The sequence below is a fragment of the Myotis nattereri genome (genome assembly GCF_964212035.1).
Source record: "Myotis nattereri genome assembly, chromosome: 10".
NCBI classification, from domain to species: Eukaryota; Metazoa; Chordata; class Mammalia; order Chiroptera; family Vespertilionidae; genus Myotis; species Myotis nattereri.
The window spans coordinates 43,480,231-43,498,827 of NC_138085.1; the positions used below are offsets into that span (position 1 = coordinate 43,480,231).

General features: G+C 45.0%; 1 protein-coding gene across 2 annotated transcripts in view; it reads right to left on the minus strand.

Moving 5' to 3' along the window:
• Positions 1 to 18,597, minus strand: part of ARHGAP25 (Rho GTPase activating protein 25) — a 75,911-nt gene that overhangs the window by 41,376 nt on the left and 15,938 nt on the right. For both annotated transcript variants that reach the window (XM_081101008.1, XM_081101009.1), the window contains exon 2: positions 1,313 to 1,512. In XM_081101008.1, coding sequence (XP_080957134.1) covers positions 1,313 to 1,512 — 200 coding nt within the window. The remainder of the gene's footprint in view (positions 1 to 1,312; positions 1,513 to 18,597) is intronic.

Consider the following 18,597-nt stretch of genomic DNA (forward strand, 5'->3'; position numbering starts at 1 on the left):
GCTATGCTTTCAAAGTATTTCAGGCATCTGACCCATTTCCCTCCAGCTCACAATTCCCACTGAGATTCTAAACATTATAACCTCTCACCTTGTGCCTCCTTCCTGTCCCTGAATCTATTTTTGGACATTGTATCGACAGCCATCTTTTTACTACATAAGTCAAAGAATGTCCCCTTTCTCCCCATCACCCTCACTGTAAACACTCCAGCCCGTATTATGGCATGCAATAGCTTTTGCCGTGTGTCCCAGTCCTTCCCCCTCCGCAGCCTCTCTGACCTCATCCCCTCTGATTCTCTTAGTCCTTAGTTTTGCTGATCCCACACTGCCCTCCCTGCTATTCCTCACACGTGCTCCGCCTCAGGGCCTTTGCACGGGCTAGCCCAGCCGTGGGCAAACTACGGCCCGCGGGCCGGATCCGGCCCGTTTGAAATGAATAAAACTAAAAAAAAAAAAAGACCGTACCCTTTTATGTAATGATGTTTACTTTGAATTTATATTAGTTCACACAAACACTCCATCCATGCTTTTGCTCCGGCCCTCCGGTCCAGTTTAAGAACCCATTGTGGCCCTCCAGTCAAAAAGTTTGCCCACCCCTGGTAGCCCCTCTGCCCAAAGTGCTCTTCCGCCAGAGATGTGCCTGACTTCTTGTCTCTCCTCCCTAGTCCTTGCTCAAATGTCACTCTCTTCACACGTCATTGTGACCATCCTTTTTAAAATTGTAACACCTCCCTCAAACGCTTGGCCTCCCCCCTTAACTCATTTTATTTTTTCCTCATAGAACTAGTGATTTTTCTAACAAACTGCATACATTTTGTTATTTATTATGTCTATTCTCTGCCTTTCCCTTCATCTTCTAAGTTCTACATGGCAGAGATTTTTATCTATTTTACTCACCGGTTTATCCCAAGTACCCAGCATATAATAGATGCTCAATAAATATCAATTGAACAAACAAATAAATGAAAGCCCCCAAATCCATTTTCCTGACCCCCAAATCCACTCCCTCTGAGCCCCATACTCAGCATTACCATCAAGACCATGTTGCCAGCCTTGACTTAGAGGTGCCCTTAGGAAGGTCCATGGAGTTCACCTGGGGTTTCCTGGAGGAGGGTCACCCTGTCATCTTTGCAACTCAGGTCTCTTTTCTAGAAAATGGTGAAAAGGAACGAGTAACCTCCTCTCAAATCAATGTGTGCCTAGTCCCCGTAGGAAGGCCCCTGGGAGATGACAGCGTTCTAAGGGGGCTCCAGACCCGCCTCCTGCAGGCCTGGGGACAGCGCCCTGGTCATGGGGACAGGCAGCCTGGCAGTACCTGTGGCTTCGTGTCCTCTTCGTCCTTGTAGTAGTAGAGCTGCTGCGCCCTCAGCACGAAGTACCTCTGCTGCCAGTTTTTCACGATGGACCGCTGCTTCTTCAGCCAGCCCATTTTGATGGGCCGCTCCAGCGGGTTGGGGGTGGACGACGGGTGGAAGGCTGCCATCTGCTCGCCGGTCATCACGCTCCGGGACCGAGCTATGGAGAGGAGCAGACAGGCAGACTGACTGAGGGACATGAAGCAGGGTGCAGAGCGTGGGTGGAGAGGCCAGAGAGGAACCCCCGCGGGGGAGGAGAGGCGGCTGGGGCCCCAGCCAGGTCCTGCTCAAGGGTCCAGATCTGTATCAGAGAAAATTCCCCCGTGACCCGGAGAGCTGCCCGCTCCCGCCCAGGCCAAGGCCGGCCGAAAGGAGCCCGCGGAGGAGGGGAGAGCCCGCGGCCCAGCGCGCACGCAGTCCGGCAGCTGGCCTCGGCCCCCTCATTCTGCAAAGCGCGAGATTGGCTGGAGACTTCTGAAGAGGAAGTGGCCGCAGCATCTGACAAAAGGTGCTTCCTTTTTCCTGCGTGGGCGTCGGTATCTGACAAGAGAGAGAAAATAATGCCTCGCTCTGAGGGCGCAGGGTGAGTCCCACGCAGCTGCAGAGGCACCGGAAGCTGCCGGGCATTCTTCACCCAGGGGAGCTGGTGTGTTTCGCTCTGGTCTCACTATCAAATAGGGCCCTTCCCCAACCGACCCCCCAAAACCCAGACCCGCCCCCCCCCCCCCGCCAAAAAAAAAAACCCGGGCCCTGTCCACACAGCCCGTATGCAAGAAACTGGCACCTCCTGAATTTTCCCGGTGAATGTCATTGAGTGCCATTCTGTCCCCTGCTCACTGAGAGCGTTGGCAGCCTTTTCTACTGGACCAAGGGCCTCCCATAGCTGCGTTCTTGCTACCTTTTCAGTCCAGTTGTCCCTCCCATGTGGCTGAGAGCACACAAGTGTTTGAAAGGAAAATGGATCTGCCAGCAGAACACAGAAGCAGAATTTGAATCCAAGCCCTCTAATCCACTGTATTGTGTTGTTGGCTTCTGTTTTTACGCGAGAGCTCTGCCTGCCGTTAGAACAGGACTGGATGTCCACAGCTTGTCTGCATGGTAACTCCATCCAGAACAACTCTCTCCTTTTCTTTCCTCCACAGGGAGCGAGGGGGATCACCCTGCCTGTGACCCCCTTTCAGCATGTCCTCTGAGCCTCACCTACCTCCTTTCCCAGACAGTTTAACAGTGCCCTTGAAACCACCTTGGAGCTCCTCATCTCCTTGACCTTGAACTGTGTTCCACACTTGCCAGTCCCCAGGGTCTCCATTCCTCTCCTTGCTGGAGGAAGTCTCCGTCTCACCATGCTTTTATTCAGCTTTTGTGGGTTCCCAGAACAGCCACGACTGAACTAAGCCAACTCCACTCTCCCCTAGTTGCCTCTCACCTGGTTAGAGACCAGTGCTTCCTTTCCTGGCACTTTCACCCTGAGTCCATTCTGCAACTTCTCTGTGCCTCAGTTTCCTCCCTGGTTAAGATAGGATAATAATAGTCCCTACTCTATGGAGTTGTTATAGAGATTAAACAAGTTTACATATATAAACAACTTAGCACAGTCCCTGGTTCAAGGTAGTATATGATACTCATTTTTATCAACAGGTGACTTTACTTCCTACTTCAAGGATGGAGATTAGCTTTGAGAGCTCCCTAAACTTCCTCTTCATTTCAAAAAAGTCACTCCATCGGCAAGCTTTCTCTCTTCCTTCATTCCTATCGCTAATGCATTTAATTGACAACTTTTCCCATTGCTTTTGATTCCTTTCTCTCTATCTCATTCTAGGCCTATGGTCTTCGAGCTTTATTTATGTTCATGGCATACTTTCAAATACCAAAGTTGTATTTGAAAGAGAATCTTTCAAGGGTCCAGATCTGTATCAGAGAAAATTCCCCTGTGACCCAGAGAGCTGCCTGCTCCCACCCAGGCCAAGGCCGGCCGAAAGGAGCCCGGGGAGGAGGGGAGAGCCCGCGGCCCAGCGTGCACGCAGTCTGTCAGCTTTTCCCATTGCTTTTGATTCCTTTCTCTCTATCTCATTCTAGGCCTGTCCGGCAGCTTTTTCGGCCCTTCTGTCCTCTCCTTGGATTTCTACAATAGTTCTCTGACCTGTTCTCTCCCACTCAATGACACTCATCAAAGAGAATCCTTCTCCCACTGACTCCAACTGTATCCAGAGTTACCATCCTATCCACATGTTGCCTTTCAATCCTGTATTGCTGTCTGATGAGGACTCCACCCTAACTGGGCTCCCTTGACCCTCACTAGGGGTCTGTGTTCTTGTCACGTACCGGCTGGCAGTCACCCCTTCCCTCCCACCAGGGACTGGAGAGGTCATACTATGTTGTACACAAGCGACAAGACATACTTGATTCAACAACCTCCTTCTGGACAGACATCATCCGATGAGTGCATATACTCAACTGTAGTAAAAAGCAATTTGACATTTTGATGACAATGTAGCAGCATGGCTTTGCATCTGTGAGTCTTGGAACCCCAGTTAAAATTCTTCTCAGATTCTTGCTCCTTAGTTAGCTGCTGTCTTCCAGATCTTACATCTGTAACCCACAGAACAGACATGGGGCTGGTCCCTTACGCGAAGGCTGTGTAAAAGATCTGAAGGAACCGTAGGAGGGTTTCAGCAGGAATACAATGGGGAGGAGGGAACAGGAAGAGCTGCATACAGCTCTGTGGCTCTCTAGCTCTGAGACTGTAACTTGCAAAGACTCATATCTGACCTTGAAAGAGAGTAGATAATAGGGAGAAATGAAAAGTGGTTCACACACACACACACACACACACACACACACACACTAGAGAAGACGGGGGCATTGTGGAAGATGCTGGGTGATTCTCTTCACCTCTGTGTGGCCTAACCCAGTGTGACTTTTGTCACTAAGAAGCTGAAGCAACATTAGACTTGGGAGGAAGGGTGAGGGAGGCCCCCTCCTAGCAGGGGCATAATTTGGAGTCTTCACTTGGCTTCTGGATGATCGTGTCACCATGAGGAGCCGGCACAAGAGAGGAGGAAAACAGACAGCTACCACCTGGTGATTATGAGGACTTAAGCTTCATGGGCTCCTCCCAGAGAGCCACAGAAATCATTGGAACCACAACAGGAGACAGGAGAACCTCAAGGTCTCCAACAGCACCGAAGAAGTAGGATGCGGGCACAGGAGCCAAAAAGACACTGCAGATTGAAGCGAGTTAACTCTACACAGAAGAATTCAGTTGCTGGGATATTATTCTATGGTTAGTTCTGAGAAATTGTTTATGCTCTGTTGTGGCAAAAACAACAACCACAAAAACAAACAAACAAAACCCCAAACCTCCCTCTAGAAGCATCTGTGCATTGCAGAATGGCCTGGCAAAGGCAGGAAGAGGTATGGGAATCTGATGATCTTAGACCCAGCCAAGAGGGGGTTAGATGCCCCTCGTAGCAACTAGACAGCCACCTGTCTGCCTGCATATTGTCAAGGCCTTGACTAACCATCATTTATATTCCAGATACAACACTGTTCACCCATACATGCTCCGTGTTTCTGGAGTGCCTCTGACAGTCTCCAGCATGGGCGGTGTGACTGTGACCATGGGTCCTATGTTACAGGTTAGGGTGCGGATGGCTCAGTGCAAACCTCCGCACTGCTGAAATTAGGCCCCAACGTGGGGGAGATGACAGGGCGGGACTCCAGTAACTAAGCAGGGGAACTTTCTGTCCTGTGTCAGGGTCATCTCCCACCTCAGCCCTCAGTGTTGCTCATCTGCCAGGCATATCATGAGATGATTTAAATATCAAGGAAAGCCTGCTGGGCCTTGAGTTTCACTTAGTTTTGACTAACCTTTCCTATTAATTCCTTTGAACAGTCTTTCTTTGTGGGTGTGACTTGTTCCCGGACAAAGTAAACAAAGAAATCTGTTACTATTTATGGAGCTATTTCTCATAATGAACATAATAACTATGATAAGCCTCCCTTGGGAGCCAGTCCTTGCACACTGTGTGCATGCTCCCAGGCCTTCAGGAGGGATTTCTGAACCGGGCTGTGGGCTGGAGAGGGGGCTGCAGGCAGACCAGGGAGGCGAGGAGGAAGGCACTTGCTAAGCGTTTACAGAACACTCTGTACCAGGGGGAAATGAGGGCCTCGTGAAGTCAGCAACTCACCCTTACTGGAGTAGAGAGAGAAAGAACAGCCCCTCGCACTGCGCTTTCAATACAGTAGCCACTTGCCATGAGTGCCTGTGTCCATGAAAATGAATTAAGAAACTAAATTCAGTTCCTCAGTCACACCAGCTGCATTTCAAGTGCTCAGTAGCCCCCTGTGGCTCCCGGCTAGAGTGGTGGACAGCATAGATGGCATGGCCATCATCACAGAAAGTTCTATCAGTCAGCACTTCTCTGAATCTGAGTGTCGTCATTACTAAACGCAGGGCCTTCCCCACTCACCTGACCTGGCTTTTTTGGCCCTTCTGTCCTCTCCTTGGATTGCTATAATAGTTCTCTGACCTGTCTTCTCTTACCAGACCCACCTCTAGTCCATTGACGACATCATGACATGGTCCCACTAAAACACAAATATGGCCATGTCACTCTCCTGCCTAAAAGTCTCAGATGACCTCCCAACATCTTTTTCCTAAAAGATGGAGGCTGAACTCCCTACCATGGGGTTCAGAGTCCTTGGTGGTTTTTCTACTGCATTCCCTGTTCTTCCTGAATACCAGCCCACACTTCATCCATGACAAAATGCTATTCCCTTTGCTGGAATATTCTCCCCATCCATGCCCATCCACCCCTAATTTTATCTCTTGGAAAGCTCTCATTCATCTTTTAAGATTTAGTTCAAGCCACACCTCCTATGAGAAGCCTTCTCAGCCCAGCCGACTCAGTTAGTTCCTGGGCTCCATTCCTTCTTAACTGGGTCGTATGCCCATCAAAGCACTTCCCTTCCTGCCTGGTCATTTTTCTTAAAGCCCTCCCTCTCCACTATAAGAAAACAGGGACTCTGTCTTGATGCTTTGGCCTTGCTCATCCTTGTATACCCCAGCACCTACCACAGTTCCTGACAAAGTGAAGGCAGGGTGAAATAGGGCACATGCTTTTACATACACAGCCCTGGGTGAGTCATGTTCTATCTCTGGGGGTTTGCTTCCTTCTCTGTGAAATTGTGATAATAATACATACCTTGAGAAGTGGCTAATCTATAAGTATTAATAATGATGAGTGGACAGGCTTTAGCCAATGTCTGCTTCTTAAAACATAACTGTTATAAATGGAAGCTATTATTATTAGCACTATTCTTATAGTACTAGAGGCCCAGTGCACAAAATTCATAAACGGGTAGGATCCTTAGGCCTGTCCGGCAATCAGGGCTGATCAGGGCCTTCTGGCTGCCAGCCGGGCCTTTCTTCGTTCCGCACCACCCCCCAGTAGTCAGCGCACGTCATAATGAGCAATCAAACTCCTGGTCTCCTGGTCAAACTCCCAAGGGGACACTTTGCATATTAGCCATATATATAATATGGACTCAATTTTATGCTAAATGAGAGAAAAGGAAGAAGAAATGAAAGAGGGATGAAGAAAGGAGAGAGAAAAGGAGGGAGAGAGAGAGAGAGAGAGAGAGAGCGAGAAGGCAAAAGAGAAGAGTAGCTGGACGTTGTACAATATTTCAGGTGCAAAGCCAGAGACCTGAATTAGGATGGTGGCAGTAGGAAAGGAAAGAATAAGAGAGACATTGTGAGGCAGGCCACCAGACCTCAGCAGCTGTCTGAACAAGGAAGATTGGGAGGCAACGAATTTGTGAGATTGCAGTTTGAGTGGCTCAGATGAGGTAGCCTTCTCTATCCACTCATGTGATGCACACTGGCTAAGCACTTGGCATGGACCAGGAACTGTGGCGGGTTCTGGGACATGAGATCAGCCAGACACAACCCTGCCCCCGAGTAGCTCATAGACACAGGAGACCTGCTCATGGAAGCAGGGAAGGAAGCCAGAGAACCAGGTGGGTGTGAACAGGTAGGGAGCTGATTCTGGCCATGATGAAATGTGAGGGTGGACTGAGGGCTTTAGACTTCCCAGAGTTCTGGTTTTGATAGGTAAAGCCTGTGGATTAAGAAAGAGGTTAGGGAGAAAAAGAGGTGCAAGCAAAAGCCAGGAGATTTGAGTGACATGAAAATCTCAGATCGGAAAAGTAATACAATAGATGTTCTGAAACCAAAAGAAAGGATGAGCACAGAGGACTTGAGCATTGAGGGAAGCATTTTTAAAAAATATATGTTTTTATTTATTTTAGAGAGTGAGGAAGGGAGAGGGAGAGATAGAAACAGCAATGAGAGAAAAGCATCAACATCGACCTGCTGCCTTCTGCATGCGCTGCACTGGGGATCGAGCCCACAACCCAGGCATGTGCCCCGACCAGAAATCAAACGATGACTTTTGGTGCATGGGTTGAAACTCAACCACTGAGCTTCACCAGCTGGGCGAGGGAAGCATTTTTAACTTGAGACTATGGAGATAAACTTTGACAGAAGACAGAAAAGATGTGTGGGCACATTACACAGAGAGAAAATAATGTTCAAATAAAACATATATAGCATGGGTTCCCTTTAACAAAGAAACTCATCTTTCTTATCCCTAATCAATCAGAAAAATTTATTGGGCACTTCTTATGCACAGGGAGGGCATGGTTTTAAAAATAAGAGAAACCATCTAAATTAGTGAACTCGAAACTTACGGGGTTTCAAATATTTACTGTGCATCTGGCACACAAAAATGCCGTCCACCACTCCCTGTTGCCATAGTTGCCTCAATTGCAGCCCATTTCATGATGTCATACTTGCCTTGAGTAAAAAAGTGGGATTAGCAATCAAGTCATGGATTACAAAGTGTTAAGGAGAGGTAAGCATCTGGTTTATCTGGTAGAGCGAGAAAAGAGTACCGCAGATGAAAGTGTAGAATGGAAGCTCAACCGTCAGGAAGTAGGTTCCCAGGGCAGGGGATTTTATATGTTTTTCTTCACCAAAGTAACCACACCTCCTAGAAGCGCATCTGGCCCATTGAAGGTGCCCAATACATATTCGCTGAGTGAATCAGATGAACATTTTAGAATGAACTGTGAGCCACTATCGGGCATTTTATATTGGCAACAAATATTGGCCAGTTTACCTACTTGTGAAATTTCTAGATGTGTTCACAATCGCCCCCTCAGCAGGGTGGCCAGTAGAAGATGTCATTCCTGATGTAATAACAGTCCACGTCAACAGTGACATGTTTAACACAAACACTTTCTAAGTGTCATTTCATTTAATGGTCCCTCGGATGCTTTATGGTAAGCACTGTACTGTCATCCCCACGTTATAGACGAGCAACTGAAGCTCAGACCAGTGAGATGATCTGCCCAGTTACACGGCTAGAAATCTGATTTCAAAGTCCAGTATCCACGCAGCCCCTGGAGAAGCATGTATTCTAGTGGTGGGGAGAGGCACTGGCCTTGAGAATCAGTGTATAATAATTCACAGGGCTAGACAGTAGAGTGAAGTGAAGGAGAGACGACACCCCTCTTCATCTGGGAAGGGAACAAAGCCATCCTTCCTAACCAATCACGTGAGGCACCTGCCTCAGCCTCCACCCATTTTGCCTTAATATTATGCATAAACAAATTTGTGTGTTTTTTTTTTTTCCATCCAATGTGTGGTCTTCAAGGCTCAGCTGGCCTTGGAACAAAAAGTGACAACGTAATGGCACTGAAACCTCAAGTGCATCGCAAGGCTGTGCTGACGCCCCAACAGGAAACAGACATATTAGGCAGTCCTGCTGTGTCTTACCAGCCCTCTGCCTTACCAGCCCTCTGCCCAAGCTCATTTGAAGAGATTTAAGGATTCTGACCAAAGCCCAATGTGGCCGAAGCGTGGGAGAAAGGAACATGGAACCAACCTGAGGTGGGCCCAGCCCTCACAGCCAGCTCACAGCCCACGCACCACCCCAGCTGAGAAGGGAGCTGCTGGGGACGTGTGAAGTAGCAGACACGACATCACTGCCTTCCTGATAAACAGGTATACCTACACCGTTGCCTACATCCTGCACACACACACACATGCACACACACGTGCACACACACAGTCCCCACATACACCACACACATGCAGACACTCTGTCCAATTATCACACAGGGAAGATGGCCCACATGGGAGAAAATTAGGTCTTCTAACTTCAGAAACTTGCATCTTGCTTTCTCTACCTGCCTTATCCCCCTCTCCAAAGCCAACTGCCCTCCCTGATAAATCCCCCTCCTGAATGGGGAACTTTTAATATCTTTCCACTTTCCAAACCTGGCATGTAGAGTCCAGAATGAACTTATCCTGTGATTACTGTCTTAGATTTTTTTTTTATTTCTAAGTTTCATTTTTAATGTTGGTATAGGGAAAACTCTGGCCCATGTCAAAGGCAACACGCTGTGACTGAGGACAGCAAAGGGACTTGCTCTGTGTGTGCACCTGCAATTCAGTCACACGGGGTTTTTCAGCACTCTCACAGGGGAAACAGATTTACATACCCTCATTTAAAAAGAGAAGATCTAAAAGTTGTTCCCTGGCTGCCTGCTACCATTTGCCGGAATTGAGTATGTTTAATTTCCCCATGTTCTATCTCTTGTAGAAATGTCCTTCACTGTTTGACAAGCGAGCATTTCAACCCAAAAGAGCAAATTCTGCTTTGGAAAGGGACTTAGCATACATGGCTATGTCTTTTGCAGGAAGAGGCAAAAATGTGGCAACAGTAGCAATAGGAAGGAGAGAGAGAGAGAGAGAGAGAGAGAGAGAGAGAGAGAGAGAGAGAGAGAGGAGAAAAAAAGAAGGTGGGGGTGGAGACAGGGAGGAAGGGAGAGAGAGAATTGGTTTTCTGTTTCTTCTTAGGCTTGCAAAGTCTTTTGCACTCTGGCAAATTCGCTTGACTGGATGCCTTTCAGGGCCACCCCTCTGGTGTGCTTGTGTGTTTCACAGGAATTTCCAGTGCAGTTGCTTCTTGTGAGTGTATGGCTCTCTCAGTTGCAACACTTCACAGCCCCCTCTGCCTATTTTTGCATAACAGGAAGCCAAGTATAATAACAAGAAGCTTACAGAATTGTGACTGCTTCCTCCTAAGCACTGCCGGGCTGCCTATTCCTCGGCACAAGGAGAAGTGGAGATTTGGCAATTGTTGTAGACGATGTGGCTGTTTAACTGTGTATCAAGCTAACAGCCTTCCCAGACAGCCACATAAGGAAGGCCTTGGCATCACGCAAGACTATGGGACGCTGTGCTCTGCAGCCACATGGTGTGCTAAAGCAAGAGGGCATTAGAGGTACTAGCCTTTTCATTGTCAAAGCCAATCGTTTGTTCTAGGTCAGAGGTTTTGCTCAGTCACTAATATTTGTACTTAACGTATTTGTATTTTATAGTCAAATGAATTCCGTGGCCCCAGCAGCCACGGCAGCAATTCAGCCCTGGCAATGCTCAAGGACTAGTATTGATGATCAAGTACTCAGCCTTGACTATGTCACTCTTGGGGCCTTCACTGGTTTTCAGAAATAGTGATCTTTTCAACTAAAGGACTTGTATGCATGCATATAAGCATAACCAGTGGACATAAGACATTGGGGGATAGGGGAGGCTAGGGGACTGTCTAGGGCGGGGGGATAAAATGGACACATATGTAATACCCTTTGTAATACTTTAAGCAATAAAACAATTTTAAAAAAAAAGAAATAGTGATCTTTAACCTTGTAATTTCACTAAGAATGTGAACCAGGAACAATTCTTGCAGTGGGATGGGCCTGGCATGCAAGTCATAATATGATTCTCTTATTCTACAATCTGATAAAAATAGTCTATTGAATATTAACACAATAGTTTATGGATAGAGAATATGATACCAATAAATTATTAATTAGTTTTGGTTAAGTGTGATCAGGCAATGCAGCTGTGATAGCACTGTAATTAGGCAGTTATTAATAATAGGAAAAAAGCAAAGGGAAGGCCGACATTATAAGTGTGTCATTTGGGCAGCTTCACCAGGAAGCTGCAAATTCACACTCCCCAGGGAACAACCAGCCAATTCCCTGCTAAACACTGGGGGAAGGGGCTGGACAAAGGGGAAGATGGGCATATGCACAGTGAATTGAGGTGACATAGGTAAGATACTTGCCTATCAGTCAAGCCTGGGGAACCATGAATTGGCTAGAGTAGGCAAGACCACTGCACACCCATGAAAATTTGGGACTACAAAATCCCTCAAAGGAGCTCTCTTGTGACCCTTGGCTCTTGGCTCTCTGGTTCCTTTGGTTTTGCTCCTGCTTCCTGCATTTGCCCATGTTTCCTCCATAGCCATGTGACCCTTCAGACCCCATATGCAATGGACTGATGGACTGCAGCAGGAAACACACACGAGCCTGATGCTGGATTGGATTATACCCACCATAGTACAGAGACTCTGGACACTGACTTTGATTTTAGCTCTACTGAAAACAAAACGGGACTTCTATGGGACCTTGGAAACTCAGGGGGTTGATTCCACAGAAATAAAGCTTCCTACGATATCTTATCTTCCCGAGCGAATCTCAGAAAATTCCTTTTCTTGGGATATCGCAAAGAGCCCACTCCCACTAGCAACCAGTGGAGACATGGAGCTCTCTCCACCAATAACTGTTAAAAAAATTAAATGTTCATATTTTTAAAGATGTATACTCAAGCGTGAGGAATAAAAGCACAGTGCCTGGGATTTGCTTAAAACATCTCAGCAAAGAAATAAAATAAAAGGAAAAGAAAGGGATAAATAAAGCAAATGTGACAAAACCTTGACAATTATTGAATTTCAGTAAAAGATACACATGGAGGTTCATTACACTTATTCTCTGTGTTGCGGTTTGAAATATGTATATAATAACACTCTTTTTCAAGATTCTATTTAGTCTTTTTTTTTTTTTTCACACATCAGCTATCACCCTGAACTTCAACTTGCTCATTTTCCCAGGCCTGCATTTCCAGACCTGTTAGTGACTTCTCTGAGCACAGCAGAATGATACTATGCAGATGCTGTACCACACACGTACACATTCCCTCCGGAACAGACCCTGCCCGTCCATTTCCCCTGCACTGTCATTTTATCAGTTAATGAAGGGGAAGAACCGAGGGACTCCTGATGTTTCCAGTTATGGATAGTATTTCCTGTAAAGCCAACTTTTCTTCAGTTTGCAATGTTGATGGTGTGTGTATGTGTGTGTGTGTGTGTGTGTGTGTGTGTCTGAGAAAGAGGAGTGGACAGCCCCACTTTGAAAAAGAGTGGTTGCAGGGAAGGCTTTGTCTCAAATGACAATTCCTTTTGACTGGGAGTAACGTTGGGGCATCTGGGGCCTAGTACAGGCTCACTAGAAGAATGGAGTGACTGGTTATCAGTGTTTGCAATGGCAAAAGTTGGAGGAACTGATAGGCCACAGTCTACCAATGTAACACAATCATTAACACTTGATAGCTCCCCTGGCCCTGTGGTAGAGGGGCAGGCAGTATGGTGCAGTGAAAGGTGTATCTGATTAGGCATCAAGAGACCCAGGTTCAAGCTCTAGCTCAGACATAAGCCAGCTGTGCAATTCTCTGGGCCCTTTTGAACCTTCATTTCCTCATTTGTAAAATAAAAAGATGGAAATAAATCATCTTGAACACATATTCAACTCTAAATTTTTTTATTGACCTTTAAGACATATGTCAGCCAACTGCTTTGTGTAGTAATCCTATTGTAGGTGCAAGGCATCAAACTTAATTGGCCACCTGATGCAGGACTCCATTTCTACACCAAAAACATATGCCTCTAGAGATGCATTCCTTTAATTGATTAAGAAAAGCTGATTTTGCAAAATACATACTCTGGATGACTTTGATTAAACAAGATGGTTTGATAAGTTTCTGGTTAGAGTGTTTGTGAGTTTTAATATTAGGTTAAAGAAGATCCCCTTTGCAGTCCCCTTAAAAACGCAGGGAGGGAAGTAGGAAGACAAAAGTCACTGTAACTATTACTCAAGGACTGACAGCTCAATAGGCTGTGTGGCCTATTTATTCTGGGGTAATACCTGAACTCACAAATATCACAGAGCCACCACCTTCTGGAGAGATCTCTCCAACTCTAAACCAGACTTTACATATCAAAACGGCAAATGCATCCAGGCCCTTTTAATCAAGGATGTCGTCTAATAATTTAGTTAAAATAATATATGTATATTAAGTTTATTTACAAATGTATGCACTGCAGTAAAAAATGTATACAACTAAATGTCCAATAACACAGAGTCAGTTGAATGAAGTATGCTATATCATAAAGTAAAATACTATGTAGCCTTAAAGTAAATGCTTTAAATTCATGAGAACACATTGAATTTATGAGTAAAGTTAAAAATTTTTCCTTCCAAAATAGTACATATAGGATAAGTACATTTTGTTAAAAAAAAATACATGTTATACACACACATTGTGACATAGGAAAAGCATAGATACACATGAGGTGTAGCACAGAAAAACAAAATGGCAAGATTCACATAAGACTGATTATTTTCCAGAGATGTTGGATTATGGCTAATTTTTCTGTCTCCTATTTGCTGTCATTTTTTTTATTTTTTTAAAAAAAGTTATTTGTAAATGTTCTATGTCAGTTTTCTCTTCAATGACCTGAAGGCTGAGTTTGCCAATCTACACATTTTAAGACTTAAAGTGGGTCAAGAAAGATGAAATCACTGAGAGGAATCTGTCCCGGTGTTAGGAAGAATTTACAGACTCTAAACCAAAGCAAATTCCAAAAATTTTAAAATTGAGCATTTCGAGAGCTAGCTCTGTCCCCTTGGGCAAATCACCCTTCTGTGCCCAATGGGACATTGTACCAGCAAGAGACAAGATATGTGTCCTTTACGACATGTAAAGTAGGTATAGATTTGCTTATTATTCTTGTTGTTAACAAAGTTTATACATATATAAAATGAGGTTGTTGACAAAGATGCTTGCTAAGATCCTTCTCAGCCCCCCAACTCTTATATTTTTTGCATACTAACAGTTTCTACCAGTACCACAATGTATGCAGAGTATACAAGTAGAGAAAGGGCAGCAGATGAGAGGTTCATTATTTGGGAAAGAATATAAAGGAAAAAGCACTCTGGGAAGGAAAGGACCAGTACAGCTTGGAGCTATCAGCCAAGACATCCCCGAAACTATAGAGCCTGACCATGTTCTTTGGGACTAAGAAGAAAGGACAGCAGGAATGCCGCGGGAGCATGAAAGGAGGTTACTCTAAGAGTGCTCAGGAAGGAAGAACCACTTGGAATTCCATGCGGTTTGACCTCATGGTGTAACAGTTCCATTTCCAAATATCCATTGCAATAACCAAAGAATTGCTTCAGTGATAATGAAAGAAAAATGGAAAATGAAAGTAGAAGTAAGGAAGGATGCTCTCTGTGTGCTATCTCTTGGGAGGATTTCTATAAGATGCAGGTGGTGAGCATCTGACCTGACAGAAAAGCTAACCAACCCACAATTCAGTATATACTGTATAGGGAACAGCTGCCTCAGAACAGGGGCTAGAATGTTCCATAAAGAATCTGCACCGACATCCAGAAAAGAGCATCACTGCTGGAGGCGGGGGACAGGTGGAGACCCCAAGAGCCACTTCCAGAAGTGCTCACAGAACAGAGGCCGGGCTGGGGCATGTGACTGCCAGTGCACCCCAGGTGCCCAGAGTCCCGCCAGAGAAATCAATGGTGGTCCTGCTTTGCTGGCTCCTAAACTGAGGCCCTGCACTGAGAAGGGAAAAGGATAGGAGAAAAAGAAGCTCCCTGAACAGAGGAGGAGCTACTCTCTCTAAACTGGATGGTTCTTAAAACATTACCCATAAGCTTACCATGCCACCCAGCCATTCCACATCTATCTGTGGGAAGTGAGACACACGTCCACAAAACTTCCATGCAAATGTCCCCTGCAGGGGTATTTATAATGGTCAAACTGGAAACAGTCCAGGCTCCATCAGCTGCTGGATGGTAAACACAATGCTGGATCGCCAGGCTGTGCAACACCACCCCAGAATAAAAAGGAATGAGGTACTGACACGTGCTACACATGGTGAACCTCAAAAACGTTATGCGAAGAGAAGGAAGCTGAATGCAAAAGACAACGTATTATGAGTCCATGTATAAAACATACCCACAAATGGCAATCCTCTAGGGACAGAAAGCAGATGAGTGGTTGCCTAGGCTGAGGGTGAGAGCAAGGATTGACTGGAAATGGCAGGAGGCAACCTTCTGGGGGTGGAAAAGCTGTTTTAAAACTGCTCTGGACTGCCCTGGGATGGTGTTTCTCATAGTTAGAGCCAGCCTACAGATCAAATGGTCTCAGGTTCAATTCCTGGTGAGGGCATGTACCTAGGTTGCAGATTTGATCCCTGGTCCCAGTTGGGGTGTATGCAGAAGGTAGCCAATTGATATGTCTCTCTCACATTAATGTTTCTCTCTCTCTCTCTCTCTCTCTCTCTCTCTCTCTCTCTCTCTCTCTCTCCTACTTCCCTTTCTTCCACTCTCTCTAAAATCCAATGGAAAAAATATCATGGGCTGAGGATTAACAACAAAGACACTGCATTGTACTGATGTTATATGTTATAAATTTACTAAAAATCATTGAATTGTACACATAAAACAAAATAATTTATGGCATTTAAATTGTACCACAATAAAGCAATAATAAGGAAGATCAAGAACTATATCTATTTAGCTGCCACACACACAAAGTAACCCACAGTGGAAGCAGTGAGAAGCTGAACAGCCTGTATAGAAAAATAAGGAATAATTCCTAAGTCATTTTATAAAGACCATCTTAAATAGACCACACACCACATGAAATTTGAGATCTGCCCCTGTTTTGTCACTCGTGTATCCCAAGTGTCTAGAATACTCCTGGGATGCAAGGATAGTTTAATATTAGGAAAACCATTAAGTGATTTATTAATCAATGGGTAAAAGAACTAAAAAGCCATATGCTTTGAAAAGACTGTGAACTTACATTTGATAAAGTTCAACATTGATTCGTATCAGAAAACGAATTATCAAGAATACTTCCTTAGGTGGTAAAGAATGTGTCTCTAACCAGCAGGAGGGAATTGAGAGAGTACTCTACGTCCCTGAAAATTCAACTACTGAAAAGTAGAAGAATCATAAGTTCTTAGGAATCAGCTCAAGTGTTTGGTATTTTAGCAGTGCAAGGAAAAATGATGTACAGGTGAGACACTTCAAAGAAATAAAAAATGACACAGCAAAAAGTTTCTGACATTTCTACTATCTCATATAATTGAGAATTGTGGAATGTGTGAAAATTTCTATCCCTGTGACATTTTGCAATGCTGTTGAAAGTTTTTATGGTTTGACAAAAGAAATCATTCTAAAATTTAGGAAACATACATAGAAAAAAATCAACAGCAATGTCGTGCTTAGAACTGCTGACTTGTGGGACATTATTGAGAATTTACTTTGTCATAAAAGTATGTTGTTTACCAGTGTTCCTGTTCATTGCAGGCTACGTTTTGCAGTACATGGGTGAGGCTTTGCAGAAGGCAGAATTTCCCCTGTGATTCTGCCGCTGACATCCTGCCTCCTCGTCTAAGCTGTCAACGTTATCAGCTGTCTGGGGGGGAAATGGCTTGGGGGTTTCCTTTTATCACCCAAGGTTCTCACAGAAATGTTAGGATTTAGCCTGCATGTATCTGTGAGCAACCAAAGTGTCTCTGTCCAACATGGGCTTTGTTGGTCAGCCACAGGCCTGGCCCTGATATGCCTTGATGGTTCTCGCGCCTCTACACCAACTCTCCCGCTGCCCATGGAAGAACAAGAAGAGTGTCATTCCCCTTTCTTTTTTCTTTACCCACGTGTTTGCTTTCAGCCGATGGTCAGTTGAAGGATAAACTAAAACACTGAAGTCCTGGATGCAGAAGCTGAAGAGGCAGGAAGCTCAGACAGACAAACAGGAAGTGGGAGAAGGGAACCACGAACAAGTGACTTTGTGACTGACACGGAGACACCAGGATTCACTCCCATTTTTAATATATGGGAAGGTAGTTTCAAAATACAAATAGAAAAACACAGCCAATTAATTGACCTGAACGTTAAGTTCCGTTGATACATAGCTCGAGTTTTGCTGTACGAATGTATTTTTGAGGAGATGGGCTTCCAGAACGCCTTTCCTACTTGCATAAGTTTGTGAAAGAGGATTGAGAGTGTTCAACTATAAAAGTAGCACTGACTATTCCAGTCTCCCAGCACTTTCCCCTGCACAATAAAAAAAAAACGCTTTGGAAAATGTGACTTTTGTGATCTTTGGGAGGAGGCCTGGGAAGGGAGGGCTGAGGTTCACAGTGACACAGGAAATCTGTGTTTGTAATGCTGAAGTGTGTGGGTGTGTTCACATGGGCAGAGCTGCAGAGGAAAAACGAAAGAATATGTTTGCAAACCATTGCAGAGGCTGAATGAGAGGATCAAAGAGTCTTTACCACTTATGAAACATATTGATATCTACACACTATCCTGGGTGGGGATTCTGGAAAACAGCCCTTGACATCAAACGTGCAGTCTCTGAGAGAAAAATGTGACATTGGGCTTCATCAAAATAAGAAGTTTTTGCTCTGTGAAAGGCACGAAGGGAATGAAAGTAAGCCACACACAGATTGGGAGAAAATATTTTCAATCACTTATGTGGCCAAGGGAATTATATCCAGGATATCTAAAGCATTCTCAAAGCTCAACAATAAGAAAACAAACCGACTTTAAAGACAGGCAGAATATTTGAATAGACACTTCACTGAGTGAAAAGGTGCTCAATGTGATTAGTCAGCAGGAAGACAATAAGTAAGACCACAATGAGACACCACTGCAAGCATTTTAGGATCACTAAAATAAAAGTTAAAGACAAAGCAACAATCTCAAGGCCTGGTAAGGATGAGAAGCAGCTGGAACTATCGTACATGGCTGGTGGGAGCACAGAATAGGACAGCTGCTTTGGAAAACAATTTGGCAATTTCTTACAACGTTAAACATATGACCCAGCCGTCCCACTCCTCAAAATTTACCCATGAGAAATGAGACTTTATGTTCACACCTGTGATCACATATTTATAGCAGCTTATTCATAATTTCCAACAATTAGAATCAATCCCAAAGTCTTTCAACTGATGAAGGG